The 26,343-nt window shown below is 43.0% G+C and overlaps 1 protein-coding gene and 1 pseudogene across 3 annotated transcripts in view; one reads left to right on the forward strand and one right to left on the reverse strand.

The window, feature by feature from the left end:
* Positions 1 to 26,343, reverse strand: part of RASGRP3 (RAS guanyl releasing protein 3) — a 73,094-nt gene that overhangs the window by 10,114 nt on the left and 36,637 nt on the right. Inside the window, exons 5-14 of one of the 3 annotated variants that reach the window (XM_045189320.3) lie at positions 25,732 to 25,794; positions 25,074 to 25,205; positions 23,686 to 23,833; positions 22,114 to 22,287; positions 21,622 to 21,738; positions 19,314 to 19,589; positions 12,087 to 12,164; positions 7,613 to 7,729; positions 5,457 to 5,572; positions 3,065 to 3,212 (exon numbers count right to left, since the gene is read on the reverse strand). In XM_045189320.3, the coding sequence (XP_045045255.1) occupies positions 3,065 to 3,212; positions 5,457 to 5,572; positions 7,613 to 7,729; positions 12,087 to 12,164; positions 19,314 to 19,589; positions 21,622 to 21,738; positions 22,114 to 22,287; positions 23,686 to 23,833; positions 25,074 to 25,205; positions 25,732 to 25,794 (1,369 nt within the window). Of the gene's footprint in view, positions 1 to 3,064; positions 3,213 to 5,456; positions 5,573 to 7,612; positions 7,730 to 12,086; positions 12,165 to 19,313; positions 19,590 to 21,621; positions 21,739 to 22,113; positions 22,288 to 23,685; positions 23,834 to 25,073; positions 25,206 to 25,731; positions 25,851 to 26,343 lie in introns of all 3 variants that reach the window. The other 2 variants (XM_053925264.2, XM_053925267.2) reach the window with 2 other exon arrangements.
* On the forward strand, positions 6,316 to 6,958 carry LOC112297989 (nascent polypeptide-associated complex subunit alpha pseudogene; annotated as a pseudogene).

Consider the following 26,343-nt stretch of genomic DNA (forward strand, 5'->3'; position numbering starts at 1 on the left):
GAAGAGGGCAGAGAGGAGGCGATGCAGCAAAGGGAAGCAGGTGGTCAGGGCAGTGACATCATGTCAGAGCTACAAGGATCTTCAAGATCGTATCCTTTGCTTCTTTTTCTTCTTCTTCTTTTTTTAATGATTAGGTAAGTGTGATGATCCAGGAAATTAAATAATTTGGAAGGTCCCGTGTCTGGGGAACTTTGCAGTGATAAGAAATCGTTTCCTCATTGAGCGTTTGGTAATAGTACTAACAGTAATAACGCTGATAGCTAAGGCTTATTCAACTCTTGCCATGGGAGAAGCACAGTTTTAAGCTCTGGGTGTGTTATTAACTCATTTAATCCTCACAATATCCTTAAGGGATAGGAAATAATAATTGCATCGCTTTTTCAGGTGAGGAGACTGAGGTACATTCACTTGGCAAGGTCTCACAGCTAGTAACTGGGGAAAGAAGAAGGTGCCACTTGAGATAAAGACAGGAAGCCATTGCTCCTGAGTGCTGTGTGTGTGAGCAAAAGCCACTGATCTAGGACAAGAAAGGGTAAGGTTTGGGAAGCATCTTAATATCCACACATGGCACGTGATTAGCATAGTGGCAGGAACTGCTGAAAAAGATATGGTCGAACATGGGTCTTCTCAGGAGGGGAAGTCAGGGCATTGCTTGCAAAGGCTTACTTAATAACTAGGAGACAACGCTGGGCAGGAAGAGGCTGCGAGCCAAGGGCAGGAGAGGATGGCCTCATATAAATGTGTGTGCGGGAGTACTTCCCACAGTCCTTTGATGGGACACCTCAGGCGGCTCTAACATTTGGAGAGACTGATTGTGACGTAAGGAGCACTGGGCTGGGAGTCAGGAGATCTGGATCTGAGTCACAGACCTGCTGCTAAAGATCCATGTGACCTTAGGGAAGTCACTGAACTTCTCTGGACCGTGAAATAAGAGAATTAGCAAAACTCTTTCAGCTCTGGAATTCTAATTTTAAAATAAATGCATTTCAAGTAGTGTCTGTTTCTCTTCCTTGTCCTTAAAATGGAATTTACTTCAAAAGCAGGTAGTCTGGGTACTGAAAAATGGTTCCTTGCATTCCCCTGCGATGCCTTTCAATGATGTATCTGGAGAGTCATATTTATAAATCCCTTTGAAACCACCAGACTTTTTAAAACGTTTGTGAGTAAAGATCAAATCAGAGTATACCAATGATTAAATACCCATATTTTTAAGAAAAGGGCATTAAACTCCAAGAGTATCAAGGAACACTAAAAAGCAGAAATATGTACTCTGAGCTATGTGACATGCAATACGTCTTATATCATTTGATCATCATAACAACATGACAGGTAAGTATTAACCCCCTCTACTGATAGGAATACAGAGAGATGGTCAATAACTTGGTCAAGGACAAAGAGTTAATATATGGGGCAGAACTGAGATTCAAAGCCAGGGTTCCAGACTCCAAGCCCAGAGCTTTCTACCTCATCAGAGCCGCTCCAAGAACCTAGTGCCAGCAAAGCTGCTCTGATGAGTTGGGAGAGGAGTATGGAGGCTCCCCACAAATGCAACCTTGTGCTTCTATAGAGCAGGTGTCTCCATGAAAGGGAGGGACATCCAGAAGGCCCTGAGAGCAGAGATAAGCTCCTGAGATTTGATAACAGCCGTCCAATGCTCACAGCACACCGAAAGCCAGATATCTCAGCCTGACTACCGTCTGGCTGTACCACGGCCTAACAGGTTCACCGGGCCCCACTCTGCAGTAGAGGACTACACGCGGCCTCATCCCACATAGGCATTTTCAGGTCTAGATACATGCAAAAATTCCCATCACAAGACAGAAACATGGAAAAGGAGAGATTTGTTTTATGACAAAGGGGTCAGGCAACGCAGTCCCAGGGGTGAAGCTGATAGATGCAGCTCTCTCCTCCCCTAGGGTGGGCGAAGAGAGCTGGTGAGGCTGGCCTTGCCCCTTGACCACATCGGCTGCTGGGACCACTTGGGGGGTAACCACTGGCTCTTATTTACCCATTGCCAGAGGAGTGTGTGCTTAAACACAAACTCCTACCTTTGGGGCCCCTCAAAGCTAGTTCTTCAAGAAGGGGATGGGAAAAACTAGTGGCATACACTCCCAGCAGTGAATGCATTATGGGCCAACAGTGGGACGTGACCGCTGAACGAAGCTAACATAACTGAGCTCTGGCATCTGGCAGAAGAGCAGTAGTTATATTCACCTGGCTGCCAGGCCACCCTCACCTAGAGTGCCACACTCTCCATCTTATTGTCACTCGGGTGTCAACTAGAAGATGTCCAGGGCCCAACAGTTTTTGTTTAATACCAGGACCAAAGCTGACCTTAGTTGCCAAACAAAGAATGGTCAACTGTGGGGAAATAAAGTGTGCAATCTTCGTTTGTTGCTGGTCAGAAAACCTGCATCTGAGTCCTGGCTCTGGTCACCATTGGCTGCGCAGTCCTGGGAAACTTGGGTTACCCTCTCTGGACCTCTGCACCTTCACAGGCAAATGGGCAGAGTGCAAACGGACAGGCAAAATGCCCATGATACTTCCATAGACATTAGTGTAATTAATCCCGATTACCAGCCTGTGATGTGTCAAATAAATGTTATTTATTCTTATATCCATCTTCTCTCCAAAAAGATTTGTTTCCTTTGTGGGTTATGAATTACTGAGCCATGCCATGATGGATTGCTAGTGACTGTATATGAAATAAGAACTGGGCGGAACTGGCTAACCTCAGTACTCTCCTTAATTGCACCGCTTATGAGTACTAGTGAGGAATGCCTGGCTCATTGGGCGGGACGTTTCCCTGAGAAATTGCTCCCTCGAGTTAACGGGCTCACCCATCTTCCCTGTCTGCACTAGCCCTGCATCCCTAGAAAGAACATAATGAAACCTGCAGATCTTGCTTTTGTCTGTAATTTAATTTTTATTTTCAGGGAGCCATCGTGTGTGACTTCTGATTTAAGGTAGTCACTGGATTCTGTTTAGTGTATCATTTTCCTGCCTTCTCAGAATGTTGCATGAATAACTACTAACAGGAGAAAACTACAGAAGACAGACTTACAAATCCTGCACAGTGTTCGCAGAAGGTTGGCTTGAGATAGGTCATCTCCTGAAAATTATGGACAAAGCCTGGTCCCATTTTACAATGTAGTTGGGACTTGGCTCTCAGGAAGTAAGCCATCATTTCTTCTTTACTAATTAGGCCATCCCTGTGAAGAGAATCAAAGAAGGGAAGGATCTTTGAATACCGTATTACAAAGTGGTTGCCACACTTGAATCATTTACCTCCCAAACCTCTGTGGCCAAAAGCAGGCGGGGAAGGCTCATTTCTGTTGCATCTGAAAGGAGGACCTCTATAGGCTTGAAGTGCCCAAGGCTTTCTTAGTAAGCAGGTGGTGTGTGTGTGTCCTGTGCACAGTGAGTCTCCGTTATTACCAGACAGGAGCTTCCAGAAAGACATCTATCTCCTTTCCAGCCCTTGCCTCGCAACAGTTTGCAAGTATCAGACTGCTAGAGGAAGGCAGAAAACTGGTCACTGGACCCACCATCCTCAGATTTATGCAGTATGATGTCATCCAGGTCACTGCCACCAGTAATCCTCTCGTGGACTCATCCTGTCTCAGAGGAAGTCATGCTCCCATCTCCCGAGCTCCAGCCTCCCAGGTTTTGCTCCCTCTCTTCACCCACTCCTCCTCTACAAATATGCTCAGGACCTCCCTCCTAAAAATGTCTTCCTCAATCCTGCTGCCATCGCCAACACTCGTCTTTTCTCTCTTTCTTCTCCTACACCAAAAGTTTTCAAAAAGAATATTCATCAGACATTTTTTCCATTCCTTCCGCTACTCTTTACTCCATACAGTCAGGTCCCTAACTGGAACCCCACCGTTCCATTGAAGATGTCACAAAGACATCCTCAGCAGCCTCTTCTCGTTCATTCCTTGAGCCTGTTGACTCACTGGCAGCATGTGACATGAGGACAGGTTGCGTCCTCGTTGGCACTGTCTCCTCCATGAACTCCTGTGCTTCCCTGGTTTCCCTCTTTTCTTAGGGCCCTCCTTCTCTGGCTCTTCTGCAGGGTCCGCTTCTTCTTTTTAGTTTCTACATGTAGGGGAGAGGAGCCCCCAAAGTCACATTCCTCAGGCCCCATGTTGGCTAACAGGTCTGGGACTCCAGCTTACACCCCTGGGCTGAAGACCTCCCGCTCTACATCTTCAGCCCCGACTGTTCTTCTGAATCTTGGTGCCGCATCTTCAGAGACTTACTAGACTCTCTTCCTGGATGGTCTACTCTCCTCTCAAAATCAACAACTCATCTGACTGACCAAAGAAATCATGTAAGCTGTGAATACTTCAAACCTTCATTTTTCTTAAAAAAATATATATACATCTGCTGGGCAATCTCAGTGCCATCTAAAATACCAACAGAAAAAAGAAATAAAGGCTGGGAAGTGATTTTAAGTTTATGTTCTGTGTACATGCCACTCACAGAAACAAACAAAGGGGAGCGGTGGGCAGTCTGCAGGTCACTTAAATTTTATTCTGTGAAGGAAGTTTATGTTTCTAATAATTTAATTCATTTAAAAGGTATTCTATATATATAAGATGAATTAAGGTTTTGAGACATTTATAATAAATTACCAAGGCTTTCCTTGGTATGTTGAACAAATTACAGATTTCATTTTTAAAAAATTCTTACACCAACAAAAACATGAGAGAATTTTAATGTGATATATTTGGACATTATACCAGTAGAAAATCCAGCACTTCAATATAGATGATTTTTAAATGACAAACTAATCTCATACAGTTAAAAATTAATCAAATTATTAAGGTCAGGCTTTCTTGGCAATTATGTTTAATCATTTTTTAATGAGCTGGGCTTTAGCCTCTGAACTCACTTAATTTTTCAAGAATTCTTTGACAAAAAAGAGAAATCTTTTTTTCTTTATCAAGACAACATTGGAGCTGGCAAAGAGAAAAACAGGCTCGGACATTCCTTGGCTCTCTGCAGCCATGACCTGCTCTCATGGAGCCTGCAAGTAATCAAAAACATGTTTTTTTTGCTTTCTTGGTGAGTTTGAAGACTGCCCACAGGGTCACTGATGCTGAGGGCTGCCCCAGGCTAGCTCTAACGCTACTTCTCCTCTACTTGTTTTGGTGGAGGTGGGAGGGTTGATGAACTAGCTCAGCAGTACAAGTGATGTGGGAAACAGAGAGCTGGGCTAATCTGCAAGTGGGCTCTGGCACTCAGCACTGATGCTGTGGTCTGTGCTGCGATTCCATCCAGCCAGTGATGTTCACGGTCACCGAGAAAAAATTCAGTGAAAAGTTAGACTCGCCAACACACTAGGATGGAAGCTGTCAAGATGTAAATCAATAGTTTCCTTGCCCTCCTCTGAGAATAATTTTCTGCTTCAAGGCAGTTGCATTAAAATACAACAAATTGAAACTTACTGATCTTTGTCCAGCACACAGAAGGAATCCAAGAAGGGAAAATTGGCGGCTATACTTTCAAAGTCCTCCTGGGAGATGTACCCATCATGGTCATGGTCATAGTTTCTAAACACGGACTGCAAAGGAAAGACAAACATTTACTGAATGACCGCTTACAAGTCAGGCTCTGAACTTATTACTGGGACAGCAATGGTAACTAGCATATTATTCTTTGGATCAAGGGACTTAGAATTTTGTGGAAGACAACAAAATCAAGAGCCTTTCTGGTATAACAAGGAAAGCGCAATGGTAATGGTAAAAACAGTGCTACTGGGGTGGTGGCTTTAAACAGGTTTCTCGGAGAAAAGGAGATCTAAACGGAGACCTCAGGGCTGAGTAGGAGTGAGGCTTGGTGAATTCACAAATGCTACTATCGCCATGACAATAGAAAATGAAGCTATGAAATGTGACATTATCTCAAAACAAAGTATACTTTTATTTTTTCTTGGCCTGAATGGTTTTTTAATTGTATTTTTCCCATACCATTTATCCCCTCACACCCACCCCCACGCCCTGGCAATCACCACCCTGTTGTTCGAGAGTCCTTTTTCCTTTTTGCTCTATCTCCCCACCCCCAACCCCCACCACACCCCCAACCCCGCCCGTAGCTGTCAGCCACTCTATGAGTCTGTCTCTATTTTGGTTGTTAGTTTAGTTTGTTCATTTTAAAGCAATTCCAGTCAAAATCCCAGCGGGAATTTGTTTCAAATGAACAAACTAATTCTAGAGTTCAAATAGAAGTGAGCACGTTCAGAGCAGCCTAGAATTGTCTGAGTTAAGAAGTGACGAAGCCGCTGCCCCCTGGGCTCCGCGGTCGGGGATGGGGAGCCACAGAAACACCCCCACGAGAGGACAGGCGCTGGGGCAGCCCCAGGCTGAGCCAGGGTCTGGAGCGGAGTCCGCCAGCTAAGGATCAGTCCGGGAGCGCGAGGCACAGGATTCCACCCAGGCCGCCACAGAATAAGCCCAGTTGGCGGCGGCAGCTGAAACCGATGAAGAACCAGCCGGCAAAGCAAAACAGAACCCAAGTGAAAAGAAGGCACGCAAGGCTATGTCCAAACTGGGTCTTCAACACGTCACAGGGGTTACTAGGGTCACTCTCCAAAAATCTAAGAATATCCTCTTTGTCATCACAAAACCAGATGTCTACAAGAGCCCAGCTTCTGATACCTACATAGTTGGGGGAGGGGGGGGACCAAAATCGAGGATTTATCTCAGCAAGCACAGCTAGCAGCTGCTAAGACATTCAAAGTTCTAGGGGAAGCGGTCTCAAATATTCGAGAAAACAGACTCCAACTGCACAGGAGGAGACTAAAGAGGAAGAGGCTGATGAAACAGGCACGGAAGTTAAGGACGTAGGGTCGGTCGTGTCACCGGCCAGTGCTTCCATTTCCCCCACATTGAGCTGCCACTCCTCTTTCTACAGGGAAAACGCTGACAGAGCCTTGCCCTCTGTTAAGTGATGTTTCTTACCTTAATGGCATTGTGCCGCTGGCTCACGGACCCCCAGATGCAGACAGCAACAGCGGCTACCCAACCTACAGGATTTTTTACTACTCCCAGGTATGTTATCGTGACCCGTGTGGGTTTTGAATGAGTAGATTCCCCAAACAGCCCCTCCAGGTGCAGAGGCAACAAAGGAGGTGTCTGATGCTGGAAACAGAAAGGAATTAAAAGTAGCGCCCTGGTCGGTGTGGCTCAGTGGATTGAGTGCAGGCCTGAGAACCAAAGGGTCGCTGGTTCCATTCCCAGTCAGGGCACAGGCCTGGGTTGCTGGGCCAGGTCCCCAGCAGGGGGCGTGTGAGAGGCAATCACACACTGATGTTTCCCTCTCTTTCTTCCTCCTTTCCCCTCTCTCTAAAAATAAATAAAATCTTTTAAGAAAATGTAGCTGAGAGTATTTGGGCAAGTGAGAACAGACTGAGAGAAAGGGGGCCTTTTTTGGACATTCTGCCCCAGAGGCTGATGCCCAGTAGAGCTAAGTGTCTGCTAAATTGTTCCTACCCGCCAGGGGCTGTTTTCATGGACTCCGTCTGATTCCTGGGCAACCAAAGAATATTCTGGAAAGAGAAAGGGGCTTTCTAGTGCTCACTCTTAATGCTCCGGCAACCACTTACCTCAACTAATTTCCTTATATGCTTGTTGATGACGGTGGGGTCTGGCTTTGGCATCACTCCTGATGCCCACTCCAGGGGCACCACAGGCTTGGTGGGCGTTGTAGGGGAGGTAGGCTGCTGACAGAAAGCACACACATTTTTCAACTTTATCTGGGACTTTGAACAATTAGGACCAGGAACACGGAGAAAGACATGCATTTTGCATATTAATGATCTCAGTAAAAATGCAATGTAAGTAGCACTCCAGTGTTTTGAAAACAAACATCTTTTGTCAATGGAATCTAATCTGTAAATAAATACATGTTGGAATAGTGCACTTTTTTAGCAGAAACCTAGATTCTATTATTTTTAATGGAAAAAAATAATTGCTCTCCCAGCCCATGCAAAACTCCTATCCAAGTTCCCCAAATATTACTAAAACATCCTTAAACCCCTACATAGCAATCCATACAGATTTTTGTATAATACAAAATGTATAAAACACCAGTTACCTCATTCTTTAATACTTGGTATTAGGGATAAATTAGTAGGTGTGTACAGTAAATGGTTACCAGTGTTCCACCAGCTTTATGTCCTTATGTTGGCGTCTCTCTGAATACACTTAAACACTTCTGACTGTTTAATTAGTAGGTCTCTCTAAACCTCTTTGGTGAAATTGCTTTCCACACAGGTTTTTCCACATTCTTGCAAGACATTTTCACTTACTAGTGTGAAGATGTTGGTGATAAAGCATAATACAACAGAAGTGCAAAACGCAGCCCTGTCGGGAGAGCAGCCAAGAGTGCTGTTTACTTTACACCCCCGGCCCCCCCCACATAATGTAAATATTCTGGCTGCTGTATGCATGCAAACTTGTGTCAACAGGTGTGTTTTTTATTTGATACTAAATTAGGAATAAACATTTTTGCAAGAGGAATTGAGGAGTGACTGTAATAATTTAAGCCCTTTAGTATTTTGTGAGGTGGGTGTTGCTGGCATCCAAAAGGACCAAAAATTATCTGCCACCTGGATATGGTCACTTTCACACACACCTGCACACATTATGGCTCTTTCTATCAAGAGTTCCATTTTGTTGGAAGGGCAAATAAAATGCTTCCCAGATAAGGTCAAGTTAAAGGAGTTCATCATTACCAAGCACTTATCATATGAAATGTTAGAGGGACTTATCTGAGAAATAGAAGAAATCAAAAACTATGAACAGTAAAATGACAACAAATTCATAATTATCAACAACTGAACCTAAAAAACAAAAACAAAAACTAAGCAAACAACTAGAACGGGAACAGAATCAGAGAAATGGAGATCACATGGAGGATTATCAGTGCGGATGGGGAAGAGGGGAGAATGGGGGAAAACGTACAGGAAATAAGAAGCATGACTGGTAGGCATAAAATAGATGGGGACATTAAGAATGGTATAAGAAATGGAGAAGCCAAAGAACTTATATGTACAACCCATGGACATGAACTAAGGTGGAGGAATGCTGGAGGGTGAGGGGATGAAGGGTGGAGGAGGGATAAAGGGGGGAAGAAAGTGGGACGCCTATAATAGCATAATCAATAAAATATACTAAATTTTTTTTAAAAAATAGATTTCCTTTTTGCCAATCTGATGAAGGATAAGCCTATGGTTCCCAAAGTGTACAGCAAGGTGCCCTGCCCGGAGTACCGCAGAGAACATAGAAGGGTACCAAAAGATATCGCAGACTTCCAAGGGAAATACAGTGGTACCCAGTACTTGTCAGACCCACATAAACTACCAGCTTGAAGTAGTTCACCAATCACCCATTAGATAGTGCTGCATTTCTTGCAATGACCTCATATACTTCTGAATCAAAATACTCAATGTGGAACAAGAAATAAGGTTGGCAGTATCCAATCCAATTCCAAGATTTAAGAAATTGTCCAGTGCTGCCCTGGCTGGTGTGTTTCAGTGGATTAAATGCCAGCATGTGAACAGAAGGGTCGCCAGTTTGATTCCCTGTCAGGGCACATGCCTGGGTGCTGGGCCAGGTCCCCAGTGGGGGTGTGCAAGAGGCAACCGGTTCATGTTTCTCTCACACATCAGTGTTTCACTCCCTCTCTTTCTCCTTCCCTTCCCCTCTCTTGGAAAATAAATAATAAAATCTTTTTTAAAAAGAGAGAGAGAAAAAAATTGTCCAATGCCAAATAAGCACAAACATTCATTAGTAAGTAACTGTGGTCATTTAATAATGAAATAGAGAATATTTGTATTTCAACATATGTGTATTATTTTTTCAATTGGGTACTAAATTGTTAGAACATAAATCTTTATGATGTTGTTTGGACTTAACTATTTTGTAAGTGGGACTGTTGAGTATTTTGTTTGACCTATAGGTCAAGTGAAAAATCTGAGACAGAAAGTAAAACATAAAGAACTAGCGAGGCACAAAGGCAACCACTGTGAACACATTATAAAAAGTTCATAGTGGGACTGACTGTTTAGGCGAGGTTGGCCAGCACCAAAGGTAAGCACATGGGAGCTACAGGCCCTCAGGAACACAATCCTGACTGCGACTTGCTCTCCAGTGAGGCACACATGTCAAACACTAAGCTCAAAATAATATGGCATCCATGAAGAGAAGAGACAGAAAGGGATGGCGGGATGTGTTTCAGAGGCCCACAAGATTTTAGCACTTAGAAGGGGCTTTCAAAGTGTGTGTTTTTACACAAAATAAGGTGACTTTTCTATGTTTTTGGCAATCTTCCCAAATTGGCAAAAATTTATCCTGAAAACAATCTTAAGTAAATCTAAAGAGTACAGATCAGGCAAGTGTGCTAAAATAGTTGAGCTGACCCTGCTCCCACAAGGGGTGGTGGGAAAGCCACCGGCGATGTCCTGCAGTAGACAACACACAGGTGTTGCAGACAGGTTTAAGGCCAGATCCCAGTTGTCCCACTTCCTGGAGACCTATGCCCACCAGAGTCAGTTTCCTTAACAGAGCTAATGAGATAACATGTATATGATGCCCTGCCAGGCATGCAATAACTAACAGATAGCAATGAAGGTACCTGGTTATAGGTAAAGGAAGGTGTCGGATGTGGAAATGCCCTGTGCGCATGTGCAATGCAGCCAACCATGCCACGGCCAGTTTCACCTCATCAAAGCTCTCCAACTAGGGCAGAGCTTACAAATTCCTTTTCTTTTCCCTCCAATAGCTTTGCCTTTCTCTCTAGCTCTCTCTTAGTCATGGTCACTTTGAAGAGTCTGGGTCCCCACTCCTCCCTTAGTCTCCGCTCTATGGTCCCACACCGCTCGTTTGGCCCAGGAGATCAGCCTTTGAGGACTGGCAGGAGGTGAACTTGCTGATGGAACCACCACACTCACTGTTTTATGAACAGATGCTACCAGGTCAGCTGACTCAGACTTGTGTTCCTGCCTCCCAGTGCCAGGGAATAATAGCACTCAGAGTCATTCTGCCTCTTGCTGTCTCATGGTGCAGAATCACGGTAAGTTTTAATTGACAGACAGACTTAGGGTCTAGAGTTGTTGTCAATGTGCCACAGAGCTCAACTGGTACAGAGATAAGCATGAGACTGTTATAAAAAAAAACTGATCTCAGGATATGAGCATAAGAAGCAAACATAGACACTTTTTCCTTCAACATGCACACCTCATCCTCGTTGTAAATTTCAAATTCATGCAGGTATTTTTTATTACTATAAAATATACCTAAGATATAGTCCACTTGCTAAAACTGATGAGTAGTGCATATTCAGTAATACATTTTCCTCAATGTCATTATATAATGTTTCTTTAATAAAGAGTCAGCCATCAATTAAATGAGACACTATCTAATGTAATATTAAAATTCTGATCTGGGTCAATCATTAGTAGAGAAATTCATGAATTATTATCAGAGTATTTAAAATTTATTAAATATAATTTTATGTTGAATGGTATTTTTTAAAAAGCCTGGAGAGGTCAGGGGTGTCCAACCTGTGGCCCATGGACCACATGTGGCCCAGGGTGGTTATGAACGTGGCCCAACACAAAAGTGTAAATTTACTTAAAACATTCTGAGATTTTGTGCATGTGTGATTACATGTCACAATGTATTCAATGTGTGGCCCAAGACAACTCTTCTTCTTCCAGTGTGACCCAGAGACGCCAAAAGGTTGGAGACCCCCGGATGATCTCTAACGTGACGATGAATTATGGTTGGGTTTTTTTTTTTTGGTCCTATATGTACATGAGTTTTCAGAGGTAACACAACCCATAGAAGAGCAATAATAAAATACAGTAATTGCAAATGATGTTCTTCTCTATTAGTCTATGTAAGGAAATAATTCTCTAACTGCCAGGGCTAAGCTGTTTCATTGCTAAAAAGGGAATAGTATAGATTTTTAAATTCTTCAGTTTTAGATCACAAAGCACCGCTGCAACAGCCAATTACCGTAAATGACGAGTGACAGGGTTTGGCGCTGATCCTCAGAGAGAAAGCAGTACCTACCGATTTAGAATTTCTAGGCTCCAGCACCAGCGACAGTTTATAAATATCATCTTCTGTGTGGTAGAGGTCCAGTGAAAGCTACAACAAATTAGAATGGATAAGTAATTATGTTGGCTAGTATTTATTTACTTACTTGAATTGCTGAAATACTTTCCAAACTGAATGTTTTAGCCAGTGTCTAATCATTTGAGTGAATGCGGAACAGCACAAAGATGGCATGCAGAGGTGGAAAATGAAATTAAAAAGAGAAAAAGTTAAACCTCCTGGAGTCATCAGCATCAAGCAGAACCATTGACTCAATTCCTCAATTATTCTTGTTGAGCAGCTTCTAAGTACTAGGCACTGAGCTAGAGACAAGGCATCCTCGATATTAAAAAGCAGGACCAGATGCATGAATTAAGACCTGTAAATGTAATAAATTCTTTCTTAGAGGCTTGATTGAAGAACTGTAGAAATTAAGGAGAAATTATTAGGTTTCTATTATTTTAGGGCATTGTGCTAAGTCCCAGTGATTTATAAAAACGTATAAAATCATTCCTACCCTCAAGGGCCTGACAGTTTTTTGGAATAAATAGGACTTGAACACAAAAAGGTATGTTCAAATCAACAAAAGGCAACACAAGCTAAATGTGAAACAAGGTGTCCCACCCTAAGTGCTATACAAATTGTTCGGGGAGGTAGGGTGAAGCATGAGGGGGGATTTGGAGTTGGGGAGGTCTGGTGAGCCTGCCACCAAATGCTCTGTGACCTTGAGCCAAATATTTCCTTCGGACAATCATTTTCCACATCTGTAAAATGGGCATCGTCATAAAAGTCCCTACTGAATTGGATTTTTATCAGGATCAAATGGAATAATGCATGTAAAGTACTTCACATAGGACCTGGAACATGGTAGAATCTAAGAAATGTAATTTAGTGTTGTTGATGTTATTGCTATTAATATAGCTATTACTGCTAATATTATTATTATGTGGGGGGACCCCTGAAGACAGAAATGATCAAGGCTGATTCACTCAGCATCTTGTGAATTGAGGCCTACTGGGCGGACTTGGACAGAGAAAGAGGGAGGGAAAGATCAGGGTAGGCAAGGACAACAATGAGTAACATCTGGAAAACCTAAAACACACGGTCCCATTCACCTGAGACAGGAGAGTCATGAGACTTAAAATAAGCCTGGAAACTTCTCACCCATGCCCTGCAATGTTAAGATACTCGACTAATCACGCCATTTCATCAGCACTGAAGATGATCAAATGCCTGTCCTTTCTTGGATCATTGAGGCACGGAAAATTTCCCCTAACACATTTTGTCTAAAGATAACAGCTTAATGTGTACGGGTGCGGAGTGATAGGGAGAGAAAGAAGGAGGAAGCAAGAGGAAATTCAGAAGCAAAAAATGTCTTTCAAAGATTTATCTTGTTCTAGCTCAATTAAAAAAGAATTTAATGCTATAAACAGTCATTTTTTAATCATTCTTCAGTCAACAAATATTTCTTAATCACTTAATATGTGCCAGGGACCATTCTAGTCACTGTTCTAGCTACTAAATTCAACATTTAAATGAAGAATTTCATATATCAGCCATGACTGGTGTGGCTCAGTAGGTTGGGTGTCATCCCAGGAACCAAAAAAGGTTGCCGGTTCGATTCCTAGTCAGGGCACATGCCTGGGTTGCAGACCAGGTCCCCAGTTGGGTGTGTGATAGAGGCAACCACACATTGATGTTTCTCTCCCTCTCTTTCTCCCTCCCTTCCCCTCTGTCTAAAAATAAATAAAATGTTTTTTTAAAAAAGAATTTCACATATCAGATCATGACTTTGTCACCTAAAGGTTTTTTTCTGAACATAATAAAAAATTGACTTTACTATAGAATTATAGTATTATTTCTGATCACAAAGGTCCTGCTCACAAAGAATGTACCCTGTGTCCACCTTCGTCTGAACAACAGCCACTCTGCCCTCTAGAGGCTTTGCCTTTTGCGGACAGAACCATCCCCTGTCACAAACTAATGCCTTAAGAAACCAGCCACTATATAAAAGAGTGAAGTGAGATACCTGAAAGGGATTTTTTTTTCAAGAGGACATTGAATAGCTTACTGATTACACATGATAATGGATGATCCACAAGCCTCATTCCCATCTATAATTTTATCTGGTACCATAATTCAATTTAGATACATTGCACAGGATGGGTCAATAATCATTAATAACCCAGAAAACTCCATGACTCGGGTGATCCAGAAAGAAATATTTTGATAGAGATATTGGCATAAAAATATCTTATTTGAAAAACAGGTCTTTGCTGAAGCAATTGACTTGGGAGGGGGTTCTTGTTAGGTAGAGAACAAAAAACATTTGTGTTAATGAGTGGAATCTGACCATGGATCTCTGGGACAGCGAAGCAATAGGCAATGGCGTGGTCTCTGATGACTGGGGCCCTACCATGACGGAGCTAGGGCAAACTGTTGTCAGTGCGACAATTGTCATCCTCTGATTGGCTAAAAGAAGTCAAAAACCTGAGATTTTATATGAGATATCCTAATTTTTGAACACTGACCCTAATCAGAAAAAATGTACAATTCCTTGTGAGCCCAATAAAACACGTCTGCTGAGGACAGGTGGTCCCCATTTGTCAGTTCCACCCAGGGAGACTCTGCTAGTCCCTAAGCCTCAGGAAAGCGGGCAGTGCCTCTAGCTCTCCCACCTCTGGCGTCTCTGTCCCAGTGTGCTGCCTTCCACTGTGAACACTCCATTCATGGAAGGGAAACCGAGCAACACCTTCCTTCGGAATTCCTTGTTATTAAGAGTTATGTAGTCAATAACATTGCAATGACTATGTATGGTTCCAGTTGGGTCCTGGAAATATCAGGAGGAACACTTTGTAAAGTGTATGACTATTTAAACACTGTGCTGTACACCTGAAAGGAATACAAAATAATATTGAATGTAAACTGTAATTGAAGAAAATCAAATAAGTAAACTATTTTTTTTAAAGAGTTAATCTGGACGTTGATGAGCACATTCCTGCCCTCCTGACTCGGCCTGTAAGGACTGGCACTGGCACCTCCTGGAGAGGAGTCGACAGCAGTACCAGACATCCAGCCAGAAGTTCAAGTAAGCCGCACACCAAGGAGAGGAGGTGCTCTCCCAAAGGTCACAGGGTCTGGGGCATCCTTGTATATTTTCCTACATGAAATGGGTAGATATTTGAGCCTATGATGGAAACATTTTGATCTCGTCTCAATGTTTGCTCTCCACTTATCAGTGATGCTGGGAACCTGGGCAAGTTGTCAACGTGCTTGAGTCTCAGTCTTCTGATGTATAAAATGGGACTTATAAATAAAATCTCCCTCCCAGGACTGTGGCCAAGATGAAATGAGCTAATGTGTGTCCAGTGGGGGGTTTGTGTAGAGGGTCACATGATGGGGACAGCAGGGTTTGGTTTCTAGTCAGTGCAGCAGCCAACGCCATTGGGCTCGTCGATGAACAGGGGGCTGCTGTCTAGGTCCCCCACCCACCCCTGCCTGCTCTCTGCTTTCCCAGCCGTGATCCCACTTGCTCTTTGTGATCTCCTCTGGGCTTTACGGCCCTGCACAAAATGACCTGCCCAACTTCCTATCCCCCTTTTTATAATACAGGCAGCTCATCAATGATATTTCAAGACTATTTGCTGGTGTCTAACATACTTTCAGTGTGGTTGTTTCTGAAAAATGTTCTCAGTCACTGTTCCAGTTTGCTGCATTTACACCCAAGCCTACTGGCAAAGATGGCAGTGGATTCCATGTGGACATTACGACCTGCATGGCCTGGAGTGGGGAATTGTAACATAAAACACACTTGGTCATCACACTATCACCATTCACCATTTTTGCAGTTATTCTTCTATTTTGCTTATGAGACTGTAAAAAATACAGGGGCTTTCCAGTTATTTGCATATACTCAAAATGGTAAAAGTAACTGATACATCTAAAAATATTATGAAAAGAATCAGATCATTTTGTATGCATGAAACAAGGAGCTTTCAAAGCTCCTGGTATGTGACTTGGGATCACAATAAAAAAAAATTGTCTTCTCCAGATCTGTCCTAAAGAGAACAATCTGAACCGCAACAGGTTGTTGGTGAGGGCCTCCTCCCTACATGTGAGCAGGGCCATTCAGGGGTTAAAGTGACAGTGACCAAAATGGCACACATAGTCCCTGCCCTCACAGCTTTTGTTCTATAATTGAGTCCCTTCTTCATATACCATGAAAAAGGAGAGAGAGATTACTTAACTTTTACAGGTGCAAAATAAAATAAATGCCAGCAGTATTACCACATTACAGAGTAGATGTCAGAGAGAGAGAGAGAGAGAGAGAGAGAGAGAGACCCAAGCTGGGATTTAGAACTCTGCCATTTGCAAGCCTTCTGTCCTTTAGAAATCTGCTTCTTCATTTGTAAAATAGGAAGGGGCAGGGTGATGTTACACTCTCCGCCCTGCCCAGGAGCTACATCACAGGGTGCCTATGAGAATCTACCAAGAAAATGTACGTGAAAAGTGCTGTGAGAACTGTTGTCAATCATTACAGTAAGTTCACGCATCACTATGCAGCCTATTGCACTGAGTAGGCATTTGGTAATTGTTGATTGGTTCAAGACTTTCCATTTTCTATCTTCCAGGGCTCTTACTCATATGTCAGCCATGCAAACAGTCACTTCAGGCAGAAACTTAACCTAGAGCCTTGGGGCAAAGCAAATCGCCCTTTAAATGATGGCCTTCCAGATGCCCTCGCACGCATTTGGGCCACTGCAGTGAATCCTGTGGTTTTCATCCCACCAGGTAAATACATCATGAAATGCCCCCTGGACTCTAGCAGATACCTCATGGGAATATCCTCGGTCCTCATTCTGGGGAGGTCAATGTGCCTGTGGCCGGGAAGAATGAACGTAAATCCCAGTGCACTAAACTTTCTCCTTGGTTGTGAAGAGAGAGGAAGCATCTTGGCTTTAGATAGAAACTGGCTTGATGACCTGTGTTCATAGGAGGGACCACGCTGTCTTAATGAGTCTCTGGGCTGCAGTCACAGAATCGCACTGACACTTGGTTCCTTATTCTCCAGATTCCACCATTCCTCACACCTGGAGTCCTAGAAGTTTAGAGCTGGAAGAGACCTCACAAATGAGCCCAAAATCCTTTTGGAAAAATCCAAAGTCAAGGCTCGTTAGCAAGGAGACAAAGTAAGTAATTGTGGAGGCGAGGCTAAAAGCTAGGTCCTCCACCTAGGTGGGAGCTTGCCGCCACGAAATACTGTGTAATACGGCCATTACTAATCATGGTGTGTGGTGGCATCTAGATTTTCCTTCCATATGAGACAGGCAGAATGAGCTGGCATCTTTTTCTTTTTTCTTTTCTTCCCAGCAAAAGGAGTTCTTTCTTAGATTTTATTTCTACAGCTCCGATTTTCAATTTGCATCCCAAAAGTTTCATTCACACATCCTTCAACATTTCTAAAGACCTGTGGTGTTGCTTGCTGCACTTGTAACTCAAAACTAAATGCCCTACTCCATCCCTATCTTTCGTCAGGGTGAGGAGTTGTCCTGTGTCGTCCTCTGCTCTGTGACCTTCCCCTCCACACCGTGAACGCAGCCTGGCCACGGACATGTGGAACTCGGCTGCTCTGCAGACATCACCTGTGTTTGTGGGTTTGCAGTCTCTTTCAGACAGCCAGTCTGGGCACTTATTCATGGAAACAGATTTACATGGCAAATGATTAGTGAATACAGGTGCCTGGATTATTGTGAGGTTCCCCCACCCCCAACAGAGAATGTCTGTGTGTTTATTGTTTGTCACATAAGCTCAACCCCAAGAGACTTGTGTTTCTGTGTGTTGGCTACTTCTGCTTTATACTAAGGGTGCAGATGGCATATTTTGTACGCTTAGGGCTTCTCTCCTTCGGTAAACAATTACGTGCTCTAGGAATGGGTAGTGAGAGCATCTAGGAACCACACTCCATTCCAGGGTGACAGTCCTGGGGGTTCCAAGTTTCAGAAAGGGTGTTGTTTGTATTTTCCATGGCAATCAAAGAGAAATTGTTAATTCAGTGTTGCAGCCAAGTTTCAGAAGCTATAAACCTAAACAGGGAAGCTGCTTCTCCACTTGTTAAGCAAGGGTGAGAGAATCTGGTTCTGCTTCATCCCCCTGACCAAGAGGTAGCCAATGGGACAAGTTCTCTTCCACACACCTGTTGTGTCTAAAGGTGCTAGGATCTGGACACCAGCTAAAGGTGTGTTTCACAAATGACCCAAAATATAAATGGTAGGTGAACATCTGTCTGACCTCCATCATTCCTAAATACAGCATTTAATTCACCTATTGAGCTCCTAAAGATGCCACGTATTGTGAGAGGTGCTGGGGGCATGTGATGTATTAGTCAGGTAACAGAAAGAAAAAAATCTCCTGCCAAGTGATACTTCCTATAGTAAGAAGGCACAGAGTGCAAAGGCAACACATGCGATGGATGCATTGAGTGCTTTGGAGCAGAACAGAGGATGCTCCAGAAAGATAGAAGCTGTTGAACTGGGGCTAGTCACAGGGGTGGGGAGGGAAGAGATTCTCCAAGAAAGTGCAAGACCAGGAAGCAGAAGGCAGCAGTTTGCGGCAGAAAGTATAAGAAGTCCACTGATCCTCAAAGGCAGCTGTGACGCAGGACTGGGCGACGGCAAACAAGGCCAGCCTGAGGGTCAGAAAGCTAGTCCTGAAAGGCCTCCCGCGCCAGCCTGGGCACCGTATCGTGGGGTGTGGGGAGGCTGGCGGTGAGGGGCAGATCGCAAAGGAGGCCCTTGCGTTACCCCAGGCCTCCATGACAGCTGTGCAGTGAGGATGGACAGAAGCAGATGAGTTGAGACCATGCAGGAGGTGATTAATTACATGAGCGTGATGAAGGAGAGTAAGGGGTGGAAGACAGCTCTGGAGGGCCTCTCTAAGAACTCTAGAAACTGGAACTGTAGGGGTGGAAACTGGGCTCCTCAAAGCAAAGGGAAATTTCTTTGCTCTAACACTAGTCTTAAATCATGTGGTTATGGGAATGGGGTCCCCTCCCCCCAACTTTTGAGATTTCTCCTCACCTACTGACCCAGAATGCAACCCCCCCCCCCCCGCCCCGTGAACTGCAGGCACAGGTCCTTCTGCAGATCCCCTGGGACAGGAGGTGCAGAAGAGTCACTAGCACAAACCCCCGTCCTTGGGACTGACCGTGAGCAGGTTGATCAAGTCCATGTTGGGCTCCAGGTGGTGGGAGGCGTTCTGCAGGGAGACCAGTTCACTCAGGGTGACGGAGAGCTGGTGCATTTTCACAATGTTCACTTTGTTCTCCTCCGTCCAGTCTGGGAAAATGACGTGGACGGCTATCAAGTCTTTCAAGTGCACGCCAAGGATGGGGATTTTGAAGCCCTCACAGTCAGCAAAGGCCCTGCGGTAATTGCAGTAATTGCCGTTGGAGGAGACGAGCTCTGTCATTTCATTCCAGTTCTGGGAACAGATGAAAAAGGAGAATTCTCAGACAGCCTCCCCATCTGCCCACCCCCAAGCCTGCAGTGTGTGTCTAGGAAATTCCTCGGCTACGGAGAGAAGTACCCATTGCACTAATGTTGTTGCAAGGAAATATTAAACAGGACAAAGACAGAAACATGTACTAGGCCTGGCTATGAGTTAGACAGCCTGTTCCATTCTGGTACAACATGCAAATAGCCCACACCTCTGCCTAACTAACAGGGATGTTGGGATTTAAACATCATGTGTATTTAAGTATTTTGCAATTAATGAAACTATTACAGTCCACAAATACAAGCATGTATTGTATTACATTTAAGTATGCAGTGTATTAAAATGTTCTAGTTATCCCAAGAGAGTTGCATTTGAGGTATTTCTTGAAGGTTAATCTGGGACACTATGGGGTAGGAAAAGTCACACTGAGGTGTTGAGACAGCTGTGGTGTTGAACTCTGCCACTAACTAGAAGGGAGAACTTGAGTAAGTCACTTCACTTTTTAGGGCCTCAGTTTCCTTTTCTGTCAGAAAGAGGAGTTCAAATAAATAATTTTTTAAGACACACGGGTGGTTCCAAGTCACTTTGAGCCTCTGTTGAATTCATATTCTTCTCAACATTTAAAATGTGTCTTGCTCTTCACTTGAAAAGTACAAAGCTAAAGGAAAATGAAACCCATACTGAGCCCCATCATACTTGGAACGAGTGCAGTGTTTGAGGTCAGACAGCAATGCTTCTGTGGTTTACATCCTCCTGTTTATATGGACAAGTTATTGTTGGTTGCCTAACAGCAACCAGACCTTCCTAATAGACCCTAATTTTGATCAGTCTACTCTTTCCCAAAGCAGCCCATATAACTCGGATGGAGCTGTTTCCACCCCTAGGTCCAAGAATGGGTTCTGATTTTCCATCATCATAATTCCAACCCTCTGGTTTGTGATTGGTTCAGAAACACAGAGTTAAGCCAATCAGTGCATTGTATTCCTCTGGCAACTGTTACTGATCCAGGAGTGGGCATGTTACTTGAGATGGTCCAATCTGTCTTAAAAAAAAAAAAGGTCTTTAATTCTATAGGGAGAGGGATGAAGAGAGAAGTTTTCTCTGTCTCTACCTTTCATGAACAAGAAACCATAATTCTCTGCAGATAGCCCAATCAGGAGGGAAACCAGTCTGATGAAACAAACCAAAAACTGATACCCAGAGGAAGGCAGAGCAACTAAGGCAGAGCTCTGATCAGACCAAGGCTGAGCAGCCCTGCCTCTGGACTTCCAGGTATGTGAGAAGATGAGCCGTTTCCTTATTGCTTAAGCAATTTAGAGATGCTTAAAAAACAGCTGACATTGTCCTTACTGATACAGCAAAGTATACTCTTACTAGAAAACCTTTTCATAAGGATGAAATGTTTCTTTTTGTTTGGTAAGGAGAAATATTATTATAGTTATCTGGAAATAAATATAGCAGAAAGCTTGATTTGGGAAATGATCATTTAATATATATATATTATATATATATTATATACTTTTATTATATATATAATATATAATATATATATATACTTTTATTCTTGACCAATCACCGATAAATCTAAGGAAGTTCTATACAAGGCCCCTTCCCTGGTATCTTCTGCCGAGTTGACCACAGTGCCATGAACAGAGCAGGCGTTCAATGACTTCATTTGAGGAGGGAGGATAGGAATGACTTCTGTCTTATTTGCCTTCTCCCCCCATGTATACAACAGTGCCTACCACATAGGAAGCACCAAAGACACACTTGTTGAATATTTGCAACTACCTTATGCAATAGTAATCAAGGGGTTCTTACTGGGACACTTGCTGCCACCTCCAACCCATTTTCCAGGGGACACATCTACTCCCTTCCTGCTCTGTCCCCCACGTGTAAGCTGCCATTGTCTAAGAAGACAGCTTCCCCCTCTGAGTGACATTTGTGAAGCGCATCTTACCCTGAAACAATTTACAAATGAATTTTTTACTTGGGATTAGGATCCAATCCACTGTACCTTTGTAACTTCTGAAGAAAGGTGAGAATGGGTCTCTTTGAGGCGTGAAATGGAACTGTGACTGAGGCCCCCCACCACTGCCATCAGGGTGTTAAAATTTTTGAGCTGAAGGAGCTTCTGCAATAAAAAAAATGTTAACATTAATATTTTGCAGCAATTTTTGAATTATTCTGAGCTTTCTGAATATATTAATGTATATGCAATTTAATAACAAGGAGGATCTAGGAAAAATAATATCAGTTTAAGATGAAATGCAAATAAAATCAACTAGAAAAACATATCAATCATTTCACAGAAAAATAGCTACATTAAGTGCTTTTAGGTATGCCAACTAAAAGTAACCTTATTGCGTGAGAGAAGTATTTGTTCATTAGACATTTATGAGTAGTTTAATTGTCCTTTATATTACAAACCACAAATTTCCTCAATCACCTTTCTCAGTAGAGGAAGTGAACATCTAAAATACTTTAAGAACCCCGGTCTAATACATACCTTGGCAACATTGATAAACTTTGTGATGACATCTGCCCTTTGCTGGGGGGTTGGTTTGCTAAGAACCATCAACTGGACCCACTTAGAGATTCCATTAAATAAAGCAATAGATCTCTCCAAGGTTGGGTTATTCTCCAGGCAGCCATGGATGACATAGCTTTGGTAATCAGTGAACTAGTGGAAGAAGGTTCAGAGAGTCTGAATTATAACGAAGTAATTGCAAAATCAGAAATTAGAATGTTGCATGAAAGAGGTGAGATATTATTTCATAGTATAACAATTGCTTCATTTCACATTTTAATGGCATCTTATAAGTTTAAATGTACCTCTCGCACATTATTTTGCTGCATTTTACTCCCCAATACAGACATACACTTATTACACAAGACAATGTTGGTGGGGTGGAAAGGGGTAACACTCCAAGACACATTCCACTGAACCCTAAATTGCTGGATGACAATATCCACCTAGGGTGTTGGCAAAAATGGTGGTTTCTGGGAAGACCCCAGACCTAAAGGGTCAGTATTTCCAGAGGAAGAACTGTGACTGGTGATTCCAAGGGTCAGGCAAGTTTGAGATACAATGACATACATTAAAAAACAGGACGTGAATATAAATATAATGATTCCACATTTCTCAAGTTGTTTAAAAAAATAACACTTAAAGTGAGACAGCTCTTTAGTTATCAGACACACTTTCAGGAAGTCAGCACAGATGTCATCAAATACTTATGAGCCTCTATCTTATAAACAGTGGAGGAAGTTCCCTCATAGCCTGCTATGGGGAGTCAGTAAGGGCCTCCCCAAGTAGGGTTACTTAGTGAAAAGAATCTGTCTTTGAGAAATCCATACTTCTAACCTCAGGTTCTTCTTTGTGAGGAATAAGGTAATCCATTCTCTGGCATCTTGGGAAAGAAGGAGCGATGACAGCCCCAGAGCTTGGTGAGACAAAGGCAAAGGCTGCTTGTGGACCATTGTGGAAAGATGATCATAACAAGTGGGTAGCGAGTGGGTAGCTAGAAAGGGACCACAGTCAGAGGGAGGAAAAGGGATTGGAGAAGGAATGCTATCAAGACACCATAGGAAAGAAAATTTAATTCAGGATCTCCATCCCTGGGAACAAACGCCCTGATGTTGAGATTCTCCTCAAAGCCTACAATTCCTATCTTCACCCTACACCCATAAGTAGCCATTCATACAAATCCCAACCTAAATAAATGGTTCTTCCCCCAAACAAAGGACCTAGCAAAACACGTTCACTTGGAAGAGGTCAACAGAGCTAAATAAACCTCGAATGGTTAAATCTCCATGGCGTATTCAGAAAATCATGCTTTAATCCTATGAAAGGGGCTATTGAAAACATAGCAACAGAAATGTAGCTCCCGAGCCATACTATAAAGACAGGATAATATTTATTTTTGGTTGAAAAGGATTGTTCCTGTGAATTAAGGGCACTTTTCCAATGCAGCACAGTGAGAGAGGCTGCCAACACTTCAGAGTATGAAAACGCGGCTCTTGGGAAAGTTGGCATGGTGGTTGTTATCCTTGGAAGAATAAACGTCAAATTTCTTACTGAGATCCTTCTAAAAGATTTATGCTCCAGAAAAGTGAGGTGCTCAGCCAATTCAATGGGCTCCAGACGGTCAAAGAGCAGACAGGCTTTTCCCTTCTTGGATACTTTTTTCCTCTGTGTGACTCTTCTCATCCAATCATAGGAAGGTCTATAAACGAAGAGTGAGTCTGGTCAGTTTGCTGAAAGCCCGCTTCACTCAATGGAAGTTATTAACCTACTGACTCTGTAACTCTTGGCCTGCCTCCAGGGGCTTGTGCTAAATATACGCCCTGTCCTGCATATTTGAAGAGAAAACCACTGACCCATTGCCAATAGAACATAAACTTCAAGTTGTTTATCCAGACAGGGTGGGTTTGCACTGATCCATTTAGAATCCCTTACTTGGTCATTCTTGTGGCCAGTAAGATTTGGATCATAAGGAAGAGGTCAGGGATAGGAATATAAACTTGAGAGTTTATCAATATATAGATAGTGGTTTAAGGCACATGGGAACCACTAGAAACTGGTGGTTCTCCTACTTCAGCAAGATATGGATAATCTGAAAATTCTGTTATAAATACAGAGGCCCGGACCTCACTGCTGGTGATTCTGATTTACTGGGAATGAACCTGAATAATCTGCACTTTTAACATCACTGGTGATTCCTGGATCACTCACTGTTAATCACTCTTGAAGAACTATTCTAGAAAAATTGGCTAGAGTAAGAATGCCTAGGACAAGAGCGTGTAGTTGCAAGAAGGAAACCCATACTTAGGGTCATTAAATAGTTTTCTCTGGGCAAAGTTAACTAGATGATATAAAACACTAGCCTAATTAGCACTACATTCCTAATAACTGAGCTAACTAGTTCACGGCACAACTATGATCAACATTTGTATAGCCTCAGGGTGGCCGCAGATGCACCATGGAACAGGGCTTATCGAACTTGAATGAGCCTTTGAATCATCTGGGGATCTTATTAAAATGCAGTTTCCAATTCAGCAGGCATAGGGTGGGGTCTGAGAGTCTGCATTTCTGCTGAGCTCCCAGGTGATGCCATGCTGCCTACCCACATGCCACACTATGAGGGGCAAGGGCATAGGAGACATTAACTAGATTTTAGTAAACACTGAGCATCCTGAGCATCTATTATGTGCCAAAGGCTTTCACATGCTGTCTTCTCACTGGATCCTCATGATAACCCTGTGAAAAAGCTACCATCCCCGTTTTACAAATAAATTGAAGCCTGGAGAGATGGACTTATGTGCTATGGTGCTCACTTTAGCAAGACTTTCTTCAAGAAGCACCCCTTGATTCTGACATGGTATGGATGGAGGTCTAGCGGGGCCGTCACTACCCCCTCCCCCAAACAGCAGACTTGTCAAGTTTGAAGCTTGAGCCACTCTTACATGCTGGAAATGTCGATGAGGCTGATGTGGTTTTCATATCCTAGTTGGCTAGCTACTTCTCGGAATTCTTCAGTCATACGGATCAACCCAAGGTCCAAATTAAACTCTGCAGGAAATTTCAGAATCCAGTACCTGAAAGGCATCAAATATTTTTGACAACCAGATTTTAAGATGGACCTCTATGTAAGCTATAGTATCATTTCACGGATTAAATTTAACAAATAAGCCAGGACCATGCCCCCAGTTAGTAATCTCCCAACCCCCACCCAGCACATTGAGTCTCACTCTTTCCCTTCATTCAAGGATCCACGTCCACTCCCACACTGAGCCTCTCTTTCCCACTCTCTCTAGAAGGATACCCTTCTTTCAACTCATGGCAAGTAGGTGGGAATGTGTATGGTGAGGAGATGGAACGAAACAACTTACTCTAACAGCTGGTTTCATTCCCTAATCACATTTACTGCTGCTCGAGCTCTAGTCCCAAAGAAAGAGAAATTCTACTCCCAAGAACAGAGGAGGGCCAATTTTAGCAAAACCAATAAAATGGAATCTGAGTTGGTTCTATTGTCAAACCAGGTCTGCTGCTTGGGGAAAAGGAAAGCGCCAACCATGCCAGAAACAGAAAGTACCAGAAAATTAAATTTGTAAGTATATTTACCTCATGAAGTAGCAGATCTTTAATCGAAATTCATCACAGCTTTCTCCACTGGCATTTCGATACGTACACTAGTTAAAGGAAAACTCCTTGCACTTGGTTTCCTCCACATTGACCTGAAGCTGATTGATCAGTGTAGATGAATTGATCAGTGTAGATGAATTTCTGATAAGAGGGCCATAGTGGGGACACTGGGTTATGTGGACGTGGGAACGGGGAGAGGAGTGGGTTCTGATGACATCCACACTGAATAATTTACTGCTCTAGGATGTCCTGTTTGGGTCAGGAAGAGAAGCCACTTATACAACTTTTTGACCTTCCTGAGCACTTACCAGGTGTTGACTGTCACCTGTAATTACAAATACACTACCAGCAGAGATAATTCAAAATTGGTAGTGCTTAGAAGCACCATTTTAGCCAAAAAATTTTTGTTTTGAGAATTAATGCTTTTTATATGTGCTCTACTTTCTTTGGTATTTGAAAATGTCATTTGCTTGTATATTAATACACAGGGTGTGTTGCAATTTATTCTCATCTATTTTACTCTTTTCAACAAATTGATACTGAGCTCCTGCTATAGGCCAGGCACTCTGGGTATGCAGTAGCAAATGATCT

The sequence above is a fragment of the Desmodus rotundus genome, chromosome 5 (assembly GCF_022682495.2).
Source record: "Desmodus rotundus isolate HL8 chromosome 5, HLdesRot8A.1, whole genome shotgun sequence".
Lineage (NCBI taxonomy): Eukaryota > Metazoa > Chordata > Mammalia > Chiroptera > Phyllostomidae > Desmodus > Desmodus rotundus.